Here is a 15,612-nt window from a genome sequence, read left to right on the forward strand (position 1 = left end):
AACAACAACATTTTGGGTCATAAAAGTCCATTTTTGCCACATTGTATTTATTAGATACCGTCAAGTCCTGAGAACCCTGTGTTAAACAGATGGACGTCTTGTCTGATCATATGGCATCATCAGAATCCATTTTGTTGAGGATCTTTCCTCACTTTACTGAGCATTATGTCCTTTTCCAAGGACTGGCTCCTTTTACTTTCTACCTTTCCAAACATGACGTCCTTTTCCAAGGACTGGCCTTTCCTGACAACATGACCAAAGTATGTGAAACAGTTTCATTGTCTTTGCTTCTAAGGAGCACTTTGCACTAATTTTTTTAATTTTTCACTTATTGGTTTGCTTTAAAAGGTTAAATACATTGTATTTCATACAATCACTCACATTCGTTATATTTTATAAAACTCTTCAGGTTTCCACCAGATCTTTCCCATTTCTTTTACCCCCCTGCCTCTATCCACCAAATTATGCAACTCTACTTTTGCCCCTACCCATCCTCACCCTCAACGCCCATCCTTTCCCTCCTTGGATCCCTATGTATATTTTCCTACTTATCCTTCTATTTTTACAATAATGGTTAATGGCTACACTCATTTTTAAGAAAAAATCTGTTTGTTTTGATAGTTTGTGGTCTTTTCAGTACTCTGCCAGTACTGCAATTCAATAGCATTACTTCTTTTATCTTTCTTATGCACTAACTCTTGAATACATACAAAACATGCTTGAGTCAGGTGCACCTTTGTATTTAAAATGGTATCCTTGCTCTCCAGCACTTTTCAGTTCCTTGATTACAGATTTGTCCAATGCAACACACATGCTGCTTCCTCAGCTGTTAATAAGTAAAATTAAGTCATTGATAACTTCAACCTTTTTTTCCTCCATCTGTCATGCTGTTGCCTGTGGTCCAGTTGTAAGGATTTTTGTTTCCTTTATATTGATGCATAAAGGGAGCTCTGGTGGCATTGGGGTAAGAACCCACACTACAATCCGGAAGGCACATGGTTCAAATCTGTCAGTTTCTCTGTAGGAGAAGGATGTGCGATCTCCTCCTGCACATTAGCTGCCTCTGAAAATATGATAGAGGATCAGCTCCAGCTCAATGGCAAATAACATCTTAGAATGTTGTCCTTACTAAAGGCTGTAGTCTTTGATCTTTGTTGTTGTTGTGGTTATGTGACATCAGGTTGCTTGCGACTCGTAGCGACCCTACGTACAACTCTAAACCCTGCTCTATCTGTGCCACGCTATCTCAGACATACTTACTCCCATTACCCCAGTCACTGAATTGATCCATCTTATTAAGGGTCTTCCTCTCTTGTGCTGTCCCTCCACCCTCCCAAACATGATGTCCCTTTCCAAGAACTGGTCACTCCTTGCAACATACCAAAATATGTTAGACACAGCTTCAGAATCCTTGCCTCCAAGGAGCAGCCTGGCTTTACCCACTCCAGGATGAACCTGTTTGTTCTCCTAGCAGTCCATGATATATTCAACATTCTTTTCCAGCACCACAGCTCAAAGGCAGCAATTCTTTTTCTGTCATCCCTAGTCACTGTCCAGCTCTCAGACACATCACACACAATTGCAAAGACTATAGCCTGGATCAGGCGCTCCGTAGTCTACATAACAGTCTGATGTTGTCATTTTTCAGTACTGTGGAGAGATCTTCTTTAGTAAGTGTGTTAAGTCCTCTTCATTTTCAGCAGGCAAGATTGTATCTAGTTGCATAATACAGGTCAAGTTTCGTTTTTGCCATATAATGGTTGTTATTAGGGGCCATAAAGTCGACAATAACGTAGAGAGATATTATAACCAATAGCTCTGAACTTTGTGCTATTCTGTGCCATCCTCATGATCTCTGTCCTGCTCAGACTCATTGTGATAGTTACTGTGTCAATCCATCTTGAGAATCTTCCTCTCTTGCTCACCTCCTACCTTTCCTAGCATGATGTCTCTCTCCAAAGATTGCTTTTTCCTGACAATATGCCCAGCGTGAGATGAAGTTACACCATCTTTCCTCTAAGGAGCACTCTAGTTGCACTTCCTTTCAGACAGATTTGTTTGTTCTTTCTGTCAGTCTGTGGAACATTCCTTTTTGGCAAGACCACAGTTCAAAGGTATCAGTTCTTTTTTGGTCTTCCTTATTCATTGTCTAACTTTCAGATGCATAGAAAACAATTGAAAATACCATGGTTTGTGACTCACCTTAGTCTTTAAACTGGCATTGTTGTTCTTTAGCCCTTTAGAGAGGTCCTTGACAGCAGATTTTTTTGTGGATCCAAGTAAAATGAAGTCATTGAAACTTCATTCTTTTCTCCATCAATCATGATATTGGTCTAATAGTAAAGATTTTTGTTTTCTTGATTTTGAGATGCAATCAATGTTGGAGGCTGTGGCCTTTGATGTTTTTCAATAAGTGCTTTAGGTCTTCCTCACTTTTTGCAAACTGTATTGTTTCATCTGTATATTGCAGATTGTTGATCAGTCTTCCTCCCATCCTGATGCTATATTCTTCTTCATGTAGTCCAGCTTCTCTAATGATTTGCTTAGCTTACAGGTTGAATAAGTGTGGAAAAAAGAATACAATTCCTTTATGCACACCTTTCTTAATTTTAAACATGAAATGTTCACTTGTTCTGTTTGGATAACTATTTATTTGGCTATATATAAGTTTGTTATCCATAATTTGGTATGATCTACAGAGTCAAATGACCTTGCATAGTCAATAATGCCTTTGCATAGTTACTGCCATAGTAATAGCAAAATAAAAATTATAATTACTGATTGTCTTTGAATCCTAAAATGTATAACCCTGTGTTGTTGTTTTTTAAGCAGAGGCTGATAAAATACCAGTAATGCGGGGGCAGTGGTTTATTGATGGTACTTGGCAACCTCTAGAAGAGGAAGAAAGTAATTTAATTGAACAAGAACATCTCAGTCGCTTTAAAGGTCAGCAGATGCAGGAAAGTTTTGATATTGAAGTGTCAAAACCAGTAGACGGAAAAGAAGGTAAGATCAGTTAATGCTTTCTTTCCCATGAATTTAAAGTCTTTTCTAAGTTGTATATGGTAATTCAAGAGTGTAGAAATTATACTGTTGATTTTTTTAAAATTTCATTATTACTTTGCAGTAGAGTAATAAACTGTTATTAAACTCTGCATGAACTTTTCTGTTTTATTTAATATATATGTTAGCATGACACTAACATGATTGCCTCTAAATATATAAAAAATTATAATAATATGATCCTGAACAAGTTCTTTTTAGTATTTTCTATAGGTAACATAGAAGAATAGAATTTATCACAAAAAACTCCTTGCCATTATATCAGAACCATAATTAACAGTGTTTTAATGTTGGTTCTTTTTCTGAAACTTAAAAAAAAAAAATCTGTCATTACAAGCTATTCCTTACATTTTCTTATTCAAAATTCAAATATATTTGCCATAGTTATAAACAGTTTTATAGTGACTAAGATGGCTGTGTTTTCAGAATCTTGTGTAAAATTCAAAATGCCTTATAAGTTAAAAACACTTCTGTTGTTCCATTTACTGCAGGCAGTGGGATCAACTATTCTGGTGAGTATAATGGTGTAAATAGACTAGAATTTATAGATTTTTCTGTAGATTATTTTTCAAGAATGTTTCTTCCTCCATTCATGCCTTTTTTGAGAGGTTTCTTGACCAGACCTACTGATTTTCATGAGTTAAAACACAAATTAAGTTAGTTTTTTCATTTCCGCCTAAATTATCTCCACAACAGAAAATTACTCAACATTTAAGTAATCTACAGAATGCATCTTGAAAATAAATTATGTAGTTGAAAGTAATTGTTTATACAATATAACCCACAAAAACTAGAATGTATAAACAGTAAAGCTCAAATATTTTCTATTAAGTGATATAAAAGTAGTAATTGTTTTAATTATTTTAAGATTAATAAATCTACAGTTGATATTAGATTTTAATTTTTAAAAAGAAAAAAATTCTTTTTAAAGCCTTTTAATCCCATCAGAGAGATTTAAGAGACACAGAAATAAAAAAGTAGTCCCATCAAGTTTTAGCTGCCACAGATTTCACTATATAATGTGATTAATGGCAAAGAAATAATCTCTATATTGGGTGAAATTTTTTTTTTTGTTTTCTTTTTAGTAGCAACACATCAAGTCTCTTCCTCTCTTTCACTTTCTTTTACTTTTTTGTATGTGTATGTGTGTGTGTGTGTGTATATATATATATATATTTTGTGATAGCTCTCTAAACAAGCATAAATACACATTTATCACAAGCACAAAAATTCAATAGTTTAATTTATTGCACAGTTAAGTACCCTTAGAATCCAGTTCATTAAAAATTTTATAACTGAGCAAAGTTCTATATTTTATATAAATTGACTGTCCAGTTTAGACCATCAAATGTCCTAAATTTCTGTTATGTGCCAGATACCATACTCTACAAATTAGAATATATGAATATATAATCTTAATAATGCTGTACAATCAAATATTTTATTTCACTGAAATTTTAGCTGAAGACTCTTACATGCCCACAAATAGAAAGCTGTTACATGTAGTTGCTGTATAAAAGCTAAATCTATATTCCTGTAGCTTGCCGTCTGAACAGTATTTTTTTCTTATTGCAAACTTTGTATATCCCTCATCTTTTGTTGGTGACAAGAGTTTTGTAATTTCTTATCAAAACTGCCAGAATAAGCTCAAAAGACTTTTCAAATCATAAATTAATTTCACTGCTACTTGAGAAGATTGGGCTCTGAATCCTCCCCTCTCCTGTTAAATAACATTTTATCTTAAACTCAGTTTAAGTTTCATCAATTCCTTACTATTAATAAGGGGGTGGGAAGTGTGGAATCCATTGGTTTAGAGAAGAAAAATTGAGTTCTCTCACACACATTATGAAAAAGCCTTGATTCTTAGTATTATCAGAAGATTTTTACTGTTTCCTTGTACAAAGAGTATTGTGCTAGGCAATTTTGTAAAAGGAGTAGATATGAAAGGAGAAGCAGGGGAATACAAAACAGATGGGGCAAAGAAAAATGGAAAAATGATAGACCGAAATCCAATCATATTTGTAATTATAGTAGATATAGCTGAAATAAACATTCCCATTAAGTGGCAGTGGTTCACAGATTTTATAAGAGTGGAAGACCTAACTATGTGCTATTTATAAGAGTCACACTACAAATAGAAAATCACCATCAGAGTGAAATTGAATGATACTTAAGTGTTCAGGCTAATTATGGGGTGATAATTAGGAGTGGTAGGACAACACAAATGTTGATTGACTTGTAAGGATTTTCATTCAACAACTTGGCATGAAGTGTATATTTTTGTCACTATTGCTGGATAAAGGTATCCTAAAACTATGAATATAAAATTTGAAAATGTCTCCAGGGACTTACAGAATCCCTATCTTCTCACTTTTAGTTTTTTATTTTTTATAAATTTATATTTTTGTCATACTTAATTTACTGAGAATCTAGGAAGATATCCAGTTGTCTTTAGGTCAGATTTTCAGGTTGGAGATAAACAAGCCTGCTTCCTCTAGCGCTTGAGCTTATCTGGGCTGCCAGCCAGCTTAAAGTAATGGAGTTTTTCTGTTCCTAGAATTTTATTTTATCAGCAGCTCCCTGTTTTTGATACTCTACTAATTTCAAAATTATGTATTGAAGAAAATCTTAAAAGATGAATTCGAGAATTTACTGGCAATTTTATACTTTAATACTAAATATTTTTCATTGCTGTGTAAGACTTTAAATACTTAACATCTAAATAAATACTGAGATATAACAAAAAGCATTTTGATTATATTTTTAGTTTTTATATACTTTTGCTAATGCTGTATAAGAATTTGTAATTCAAATTCTAAAGAGGAAAAATAAATTCTTTCTGGCACTTAAATTTTTTTTTAACTGTGTTTAATTTGGATTAATGGTGGAATTGTTTTTCTCTACTATAGTTAATTCTACGCTTTAGATTGAAAATTCCTTAAATTTAAGATAACAGATGCTAGAGTATTTGTAACCAAATAAAACAAGTAATTTCCAAGTTAAGATAAAAATTAAATCTATGAAGATATGTAGAACTATGTCTATCTAATTTTATTAAAATATTTAAGTAAATATCTCTGGGTTATACTATATTGGAGTGTCTGTTATTTATTGATCCCTAAATTCTACTTAGGAAGGAAAACTCTTCATTTTTGTAAATTGACTTTCTGAAAAATATGTACATAATTTTATAATGTGACCATATGGTCTATATCTTTCCCATTAATGCCTTTTTAAAAAAATACAGACTCAGAACATCTGAATATTACTACTCGATTTACAGAATTTGGCATTTGTGTCTTTGACTAATACAATCTCAAATCTGTACCAGTGGGATCTACTCTGGTACTCTGATATTAGCAGGTTTTTCCTAAAGGACTTATTTAAAATGTTTCCTGGTTTAAATGGTACTCCTACTCCTCAGTAACTGACCAGAAGGCACATGAAAGAAGAAACATTTTCAGTGAAGAAAATTGTTTAGTTGCTGTTTCCTCTGGCACTGAAATGCTTTTATAATTTTAATGTAAAAACTCAGCTTTTAGTCATAGTCTGTAGTCTTTTAGAGCTGGCTGAATATAGGTATTAGTTATTTTAAAGTACCTTAAAAAAACTACTTTATAAGCATTTTCAATTCCCTTTATTGCAAAAAGTCTTTGCATATATTTTATTTATGTATACAAAAGATTTGTTATCGTTTTAATTCTCTACAGTAGGAATTAACTTTTCATATTTTAGCAGTATTTAACCTTTGGATGTCAAATTCATATAGAAGGGAGTGAGGATGAAAATCAGCATATTAGAACCTAAGTTCTTATCATGAAGTTTCTATGGTTCATTAGGAAATTGACTTGGCAAGCTTCAGTTTCAAGTAGATTTTTTAATAGCTACTTGAAATTGTCAGGAAATTTATTAACTAGCAAAATTTGTTAGGCTAAACATTAAGGTTATCTACTGATTTACCAAAAATCGAGTCTATGCCTGACTTCTTCTTAACTGTTTAATGCTTACAAGATGTCACAGCATACATTTTTTACTAATGATATTATTTCACTTATTTTATCATTAATAAATCATTTGCATTACAGTTTCTAATTTTCTTTTTGAAAACTAACTATTTGGACAAAGTTATTAAAATAGTATTTTTATTTTTGTAGGAAAGGCTGAATTATGCTTCAATAATAAAAAGCATCCAATAGAATGTGTACTGTGATATCATCTCAAGAAAGATAAATTAATTGTTAAAATGTTGTCTTGCAAAAGATTGGTAGATCAAATGTTGACTCTGTTGTAGTCACAAGTTTGGTGAGGGTAAATAACCTTATTCTTCTAAAAATATGTTTACAAGTTTCTTAATTGTTTAAAAACTGCCATGGGTTGGGGTGGTTTTTGTTTTGTTTTGTTCTATAGGTGCAAAGACATTAATACTATTTGCCTTTTTCTTTTAGTAAAAGTCAAGCATATATTTGATAAACATCACTAATATTTTGTTTAATTAAAAATTCTATAAAGCATTCAAATAATGTTTATCAAATACAACTTTTTTAAAGTTTATACTGCAATAAAAAGGCAAAATGACAAACCTCATTTAAAATTTACTTTGAAGCTCAGTGTTTTTGCTCTCTTAGTTGTCTACCACCTCCCTCCCTTCTCCCTCCCTTCTCTGTTCAAATGGAGAGGATATAAGGAGAGTACAGATGCGACAGGTCTTAAAAGAAAGCGTTCCCAAGGTACAGTAATTGTAGTTTTAGTTCTCCATGTAGTTGTAATTCTAAGTTTTAGCCTTTAGTTACTTTGCTCTAATTTGAATTTAATGACTATATTTAAAGTCATAAAAATAATTTGTTTTTGATTGTATCTATAATGCTACTGTGCTTAGTATTGCTAAACTAGAACTAGATAGAAACATTGCCCATAGTCCAATAATGGGATGTTAAGATGTACCTTAACCAATACAGAGTCTAATGATTGTTGTTACTTAAGCAATGTAGATTGTATTGGTTTTTTTAAGGAGAAAAAGAACTTTGTTGGCTACTCTAAATTGCTTGATCTGTAATTCAGCAAACTAATTGTAGCTCAACAACAATTAAATATAAGTTGCTCTAAGCTATTTTGCCCAAAATGTTGCTTAGAAATGTTGGTTTAAAATAAAAATAATATCTTGGTTCAGGCATAGAATTAGAAAACGAAAATAATTTTAAATTCTTGCAAAAGATTTTCAAATATATGGAAAGTATTTCTTTTTAAAAAGCTGAGTTTGTACATTGTTTTCCTTAGAATTTAAAATGTTGTTAATGTTATTATGTTAATTAATTCTTGGTCTTATATTCAGTGTTTGTTATGTAACCTGTAAGGTAAGCAAATTATTAATTTCTTTTTCATAGATTTTTGACATTTCCTTTGTAATATAACCAAATAGTACATTTTCCCATGTTTACTTGTCTGTGTACTTTATTAAGAAGTAAGTTTTGATAAAAATGTCACTATGGTTGTAGATCTAGAGTCAAATTCTTGTTTTATATATTTAGTCTGAAGTTATTTTCAACCCATTTTTCATTTTCTACAAGAAAGTCTATTTACATATAAGAAAAGCTAGACTATGATCAGTAGTGTCGTTAGGATTGGTATCACCCAATTTATGGTGTCAGATTCCTGCTCGCATGGACTTTCTGTACTAGACTGTAAAGAATCCTTAGTAATGTTTATTATCCATTTTAATCACATAATACTGTAGTATATGTAGTTGTAAGCTGCTTTAAATGCACAATTTCTTAGATTACATGAATGCAGGCATACCTCAGAGATACTGTGAATTTGATTTCAGACTTCCACAATACAGAAAATATCAAAATAAAGTCACACCAGTTTTCTATTTCCCAGAAAAGTTATTTTTTATAATCTGTTACATTTAATAACATTATTAAAAGGTTTGAAAAACTGTGATAATTACCAAAATGTGATAAAGAGTAATTGAAATATGATATGAAGTAAGCACATACTGTTGGGGAAATGTCACCAACAGAGTGCATGTTTGGTAGAAAACTTAGGTTATCTGCAAAGCATAGTAAAACAAGGTATGATGAATGATGTAGTTGTTTTATAAAAATGTCTCAACATTATTAGTAATGAAGGGAAGCTTTTTTAAATTGTTCTTTTCCTTTGATTACTATTTCATTCTCTAAAGAGTTATTGATAGAGAATTACAAGTAGTAATTACCACAGGGTACTCCTTGGAAACAAGAATGGTGAAGCTTTGTCTCACATATTTTGGGCATGTTGTTAGGAGAGGACAGTCCTTACAGTAAGGCAACATCTTTGGAAAGGTGGAGGGTCGGTTAAGGAGAAGGAGACCTTCAATAAAATGGATTGACAATGGTGACTTTAACTATGGGCTCAAGTATGTCAGATAGGGTGGCACAAAAGAGGGAAAGATTCAGATCTGTTTTTCATAGGGTTACTGTTAGGCACATCACCTCAGAGGCACATAACAACCACCTGAATATTTGATAAAATTAGTGAATGTGAAAATACAACAGCAATGAAACAGTAACCAGCACTTCTAGTGTGTGCAGACTAAACTACATGTTTCTAAGTGTCTTCGTAATTGAGTAATAATGTCAACTCTGACTAAAGCACACTAGTGAGTTAAAAATGTAATTTTGTGAAAGTTTAGCCTTATAAGTCTAAGTGGGCTTGTAAAAGGTATTTTTATTTTGGGAACTAATTACAGTTATATTCTGTATTTTAAAAAATAATGAATTTTTGAAGTAATGACTTTTTAATGCAACGCTACGCAAACATTTTCTAGACTATCATTTTGGTGTCACCCCCTCTAACAATGTTACCCAATGTGGTACACATGCCCCACCTCCTTTTATTGATGCCACTGACCATGGCATACTTCTGCCAGTAACCAGCTCTGTAAGAAATCTCTTTATATGTGAAATGGTAAAGGAGTAATATTTTACTTCAGATTTTAAGAAAATAAAGGTGCTTGAGGATAAATCTGTGAATTTTTCTTACCTGTATAACAAGTAGGAGTGGCATCCACTTCCTAAATAACATGCCTCCGGAAACACTATGAACTTTGATAAATGTCATTAGTTGTAGAGGAGCTTCAGGCCTTTTGTTAATAACGTCGCTATGAGTCGTGCTTGACTCGAAGGCAGTCAACAACAACATACCAAGGAAATAGTGAGAAGGTTAAAAGCATTCCTAATAGAAGAGCAAACAAATTCTGAACTGGTGGATGACAGTTTTCTTAGTTTATTGTTTCCAGAAATGGCAATATTGGGTGCTATATTATTTGCTAGGAAGCTCTGGTGGCCTAATGTTAAGGAACTGTGCTAAAACGCCAAAAGTATACAGTTCTAATCCACCAGTTCTTGCAGGAGCAGGATGGGCAATCTCCTGTGCAGTTTACGGCCTCTGAAAACCAGTTGGTTGGTTCTCACTCAGCAGTAGTAACAACAAGAGCGTGTTTTTTACTAGACATTGTGCTACAGCACTAAGTTTGGTGCTAGGGATACCAAAATGATGTCAGAACCCCTGCCTTCAAGGAGTTTGAGTTTTTTTGAGTATGTAGGTCTGATTTTTCTTAAGAGCTTGTTTTCACAAAATACCTACCAACCTCAGTTACAGAAACCAGTTTATCATACTGCTTTAAATATCATGGTAGTAAAAAGTTACTTGGGGGGAAGCATCCGCCAAGGGTTGTGGCAGGACCAGCCAACATGGTGGTGGCAACGGCGGCGTGGGCACTGGTGTGGCTTGGGATGGCCCTCCTGCTGCTTGCAGCCCAAGTGACCTGTGAGTACGGGGTGTAGTGCACGTGGTGGCTGAGGCAGGCAGCTCCTGGGGCCGGGTCTACTGCATTACTGCATCCTGTACAACCCCCGGTGGGCGCATCTGCCACACGACCTCAGCAAGTTGCCTCTGTTGCAGCTGCAGGACTGGCCAGTCTCTGTTCTCTGCTCGCCCAAGGTCTTCCCTAGTAGGGACTTCGGCATCCAGATCCTGTTGCTGGCATGAGGCAACTGCACCTTCTTTGAGAAAGTATGGCTGGCTCAGGACAGCGGACCCATGGGCTGCTGGTGGTCTGCCAGGAGAAACGGGTATCCTCCGGAGGCAACAAGACAAGTCCAATGAGATCGGCATCCGCATGGCCCTGCTCAGCCACTGAGACATGCTGGACACCTTCAAGAGTTTCAGCCGAGCAGTGAAGGCAGTGCTGTATGTACTCAGTGAGCCAGTGCTGGACTACAGCATGGTCGTCATCTTCATCATGGCTGTGGGCACCATCGTCCCTGGGATCTACTGGGCTGAGAGCCGCAATGTGAAGAAGAGGTTCATGAAGCACAAGCGGAACAATAGGCCAGTGAAGCAGGACAAGGTAGTAAACGTAACATCCATCATGATGTTCCTGGCATATGCAGCTACATCCTGGGGCTGCTACACTTCTTCTAAGACCACCTGGTCTTACCTTGTCACTGACATCCATCTCTCATCCAGTGGTCTCTACAGCTGCTTGGCACTCCTGGTCCATAGGCTGCCCTTTGGCAGGTGCACTGTCCCAGACAACACCTACCTTGCTTCCACAAGCATCCACAGAGCCACATTCTGCTGCTGGTGCTGGCCTGTATCACCATCACTGTGGTGTGGGGTGTCTTCCACAAGGAGGAGCAGTGGGCCTGGGTCCTACAGGATGACCTAGGCATCACCTTCTGCCTCTACATGCTGAAGACCATCTCATCTATGACATCATCTTTATCACACCCTTCCTGACTAAGAGTGGGAACAGCACATGGTGGAGGTGGCTATGGCCCCCTCGGACTCAGCCCCACACAAGAAGCTGCCCATGGTCCTGAAAGTGCCCAGACTGATCATGTCCCTGCTGGCATTATGTGACTGGCGCTTCCCCCTCCTGGGCTTCGGGAACATCTTGGTGCCAGGGCTGCTGGTGGCCTACAGCCACAGGCTGGACATCCAGGTTCAATCCTCCCACGTTTACTTCATGACCTGCTCCAGTGAAAGACCTACCTCAGCCTCCTTGGGACTCAGTTCCTGCCAGTGGTCCACCACTTACCAGAGACCCCAGCATGCCCTCTCCCACCAGCTGTCCAGTGAGGATGCCAGGAGCCCCACCAACTCTGGAGAGCAGCCCACCAGATCATGCACACCCCAGGTCTTCCCAGAAGCCCATGGGTAAGACCAGCACCCCAGTCATCTCAGACCAGACCCTCTGGCCCTGGGGACCACAGCCAACCGGCCCGACAGGACCCACAGCCCAGCTGGGCCCCATGGACTAGGCTGTTGGCTGAGTGTGCTGGTAACATAACAGGAGGCTTCCCCGCGAGCAGAGACGTGCAAGGGCCTTCTCACCCCCAAACATGTTGTTCTCGCTCAACCAACGCCACCCAGCAAGGACCCTGCAGGCCACTCTCCGCACTTGGATTTGTCTCAGCTGCATCCCAGCAGAGTGGCAAGCAGCTGTCAGCATGTTTATATTTGGTGCTTAACATGCGCTTCTCTCTCCCTCGGGGCGAAAAGTTATTTGTTTGCTTATTAAAATGTCTACTGTTATGAATAATGCCTAGTTAAAAATTGACTTTAATATAATTTAAAAAAATGCCTTATATGTTAGATAAGGGAGTTCTGATGGCATCGTTAGTAAAGAGTTGCTCAGCTAACCCAAACTCAACCTCTCTAGCACTTCAAATCCACCAGCAACTCTGTAGGAGAAAGAGCAGTCTCCTCCAGCACAGTTTACAGCCTCAGAAACCCACTGGAGGGTGACCTTTGAGTCATTTCCAGCACTAAGTTTGAGTTTAAAGTTTTTATTCTCATTGCCTTATTTTTTTCTTGAAGTGAGAATTTTCAGGTATTTTAATGTATTTGGTCAAATGAACAGAAGAAATGGAACTTAAGGATGTGCCCAAGCTATTGAGAAAACTACCAAATTATATCCCTTAAATCTAAAGATGATCTCAGCTGAGAAAGCAGTTCTTCAATAATCAACACACATATCAATTATGTGTTACAAGTTAAAACTGCAGTAGTTTATCTGGTCACGTTAGATGAGTACTGATGTTATAAAAACACTCCATATAATTTTAATGAATTATCATTCCCTATATCGTAGCTAATAATTTTTAAAATAAAAAAAGCTTCACATAAGTATTTCAGTGAAATAGTTTTCTGTTAAACTGGCATAAACATCTATGTTGCATTAGATAGTTGTTGTTTAAAAAAATGTGTCATTTTCCACACAAAGTGTTTTTTAGAAACCATCAAATTCATTTTTCCTTTTTATAACAGCTATTCATAGTTTCAAGTTGAGTCGGAACCATGTGGATTGGCACAGTGTTGATGAAGTATATCTGTATAGTGATGCAACAACATCCAAAATTGCAAGAACAGTTACTCAAAAACTGGGGTTTTCTAAAGGTAATTATTATCTATTCCCATCATTTGACAAAATTTGATTAATTTTTTTATTTATACATTCAGAATAGTATATGAATTACGACTAATGGTGATTATCTTTTTAAAGAAAACTTTTATTAAGGTGAAGACGTTGACATGTATTAATTAATCATTATTTTTATAATACTATGAAAAGATTAATAAATTTTTTTATGCTTTTAAAATCATAAAAATAGTGTGACTGAAGCAATGTTGTAAATAAAACATGGCAATTGAGACATAGTACCAAGAAAGAAAAAGGCTGAAAATTTCCCATTGGATTTGAAAGTTGTTAGTACGTTTAAGTGGATTGATAGGGCACAAGTCATTTTGCCTTTTTGGTATAGGTTGAAGTAAAGGATGAAGAAATTTAGAAAATTAGAATAAACAACTCTCTGAAAAAGTTTTTTTTTTAAAAGAGGGCATAGTACCTGAGGAAGATGTAAGCGTATGATTTTTTTAAAAAATTATTTTTATTGTGTCTGATATAATATTTTACTGTCCCATTTTTAGTTTTTATCCTTTAATATTTTGTATAATTTATTCATCTGTTGTATTTTTTTATTTTGTGAATGATCTAATCATATTGTCCATTAGTCTTCTTTGCTATTTGAATTGCTGGCTGTCTTTGACTAGTAAATTCCCTTTGCATATGTAAATGATTAATTTACTATATATGTTTTTTTCTTGTAAAAATTTTCCGTTTGCCATTCCTTCTTTGTCTTGGTTTCATAGTATTTCTATGAGGGGAAATACTCTTTTTTTTTTTTTTTTTTTTATGTATGTGCTTGTCCTTCATTCTGTGTCTTTTTCCTGTGATTTCTGGCATTGGTGTCATGTTAAGTATTTACAACAGAGATCATTAACATATACCATTTTATACATTTTCTTCCCTGCCCTCACATACTGAAAATTATTTCCTAATATTCCTTTTAATTCTTCTTTTCTTTCAACATGTTGTGGATATGCTGTTATTTTTCAGAATAAAACAGTAAACTTAGAATCATCATTTTTCTACAGCATCAAGTAGTGGGACCAGACTTCACAGAGGTTATGTAGAAGAAGCCACATTAGAAGACAAGCCATCACAAACTACCCATATTGTATTTGTCGTTCATGGCATTGGACAGAAAATGGACCAAGGAAGAATTATAAAAAATACAGCCATGTGAGTTCTTTGATGACTACATTCTCTGTCTGGTTTAGAATCCAAACTTGAGTTTCGTTAATAACAGGTAGTAATAAAGGATTTACTCATTCTGCTACATGCTTCTCCAAGATTACAACAGAAAGATCTAATTTTACGTTTATGTATAATTATATATATATAAAATACTGAGAAAACTGCAAAGTTGTAATACTCTGTAAAAGCTAAAAATTGTTTCGCTGCCAGAGGAAATAGACCAGTGAATGCTTTACCAGCCCAGGCTAGTTAATATTTTTATACTTAGCTTTGTTTTTAAAATTATTTAAAATGTTAGTTATTGTTATGTGTATGTTTTATAGAAATGTATAGGGTTATATTAAAAGCGAATATTAAGATATTAAAATTTCCACAAGTTTTTTTTTCTCCAAATGGCTGCTGGTGTGAGCACAATTAAGTGTTCTGTATTTCTCATTCTTCTCAATATTAGCCATAATCTATTGAGTCACATGGTCGAATTCCTTTCCATAAAGCTCAGGTAAGCATCTTTCTGGTATTTCTGCTTCCAGCCAAGATCTTTCTAACATCAACAATGATGTGTGTTCCTTGTTCCAAAGACTCTTCTGAATTCTGCCTGAATTTTTTTACGATTCTCTGACAATGCAGTGTTTCAGCATTATAGAATATTCTTCAAGATTTGACTTGCATGTAGTATTAATGATATTATTTGATAATTTCCATACTCCTTTGCATTACCGTTTTTTGGGAATGGACTCAAATGTGAATCTCTTCTAGTCAATGGAACAGGTAACTTTTCTCTAAATTTCTTGACATAGACTAGTGAGCACACTAGGGCTGCATCTGTGTCTTGAAGCACCCAGACTAGTACTCCATCCTTTCCTGGAGTCTTATCTTTTTCTTTTCTCTTTTTTTTTTTTTTATTT

At 35.2% G+C, this 15,612-nt stretch overlaps 1 protein-coding gene and 1 pseudogene across 3 annotated transcripts in view; both read left to right on the plus strand.

Annotated features, from left to right (window-relative positions):
- The window catches only part of DDHD1 (DDHD domain containing 1), a 98,101-nt gene that overhangs the window by 37,706 nt on the left and 44,783 nt on the right, over positions 1 to 15,612 (plus strand). For 2 of the 3 annotated variants that reach the window (XM_006894354.1, XM_006894353.1), the window contains exons 2-4: positions 2,833 to 3,006; positions 13,378 to 13,506; positions 14,545 to 14,692. In XM_006894354.1, the coding sequence (XP_006894416.1) occupies positions 2,833 to 3,006; positions 13,378 to 13,506; positions 14,545 to 14,692 (451 nt within the window). Of the gene's footprint in view, positions 1 to 2,832; positions 3,007 to 3,554; positions 3,576 to 13,377; positions 13,507 to 14,544; positions 14,693 to 15,612 lie in introns of all 3 variants that reach the window. The other variant, XM_006894355.1, reaches the window with a different exon arrangement.
- LOC102855536 lies at positions 9,448 to 11,844 on the plus strand (annotated as a pseudogene).

The sequence above is a fragment of the Elephantulus edwardii genome, unplaced genomic scaffold (genome assembly GCF_000299155.1).
Source record: "Elephantulus edwardii isolate Elephantulus edwardi_28Jun2011 unplaced genomic scaffold, EleEdw1.0 scaffold00140, whole genome shotgun sequence".
Taxonomy (NCBI): Eukaryota; Metazoa; Chordata; class Mammalia; order Macroscelidea; family Macroscelididae; genus Elephantulus; species Elephantulus edwardii.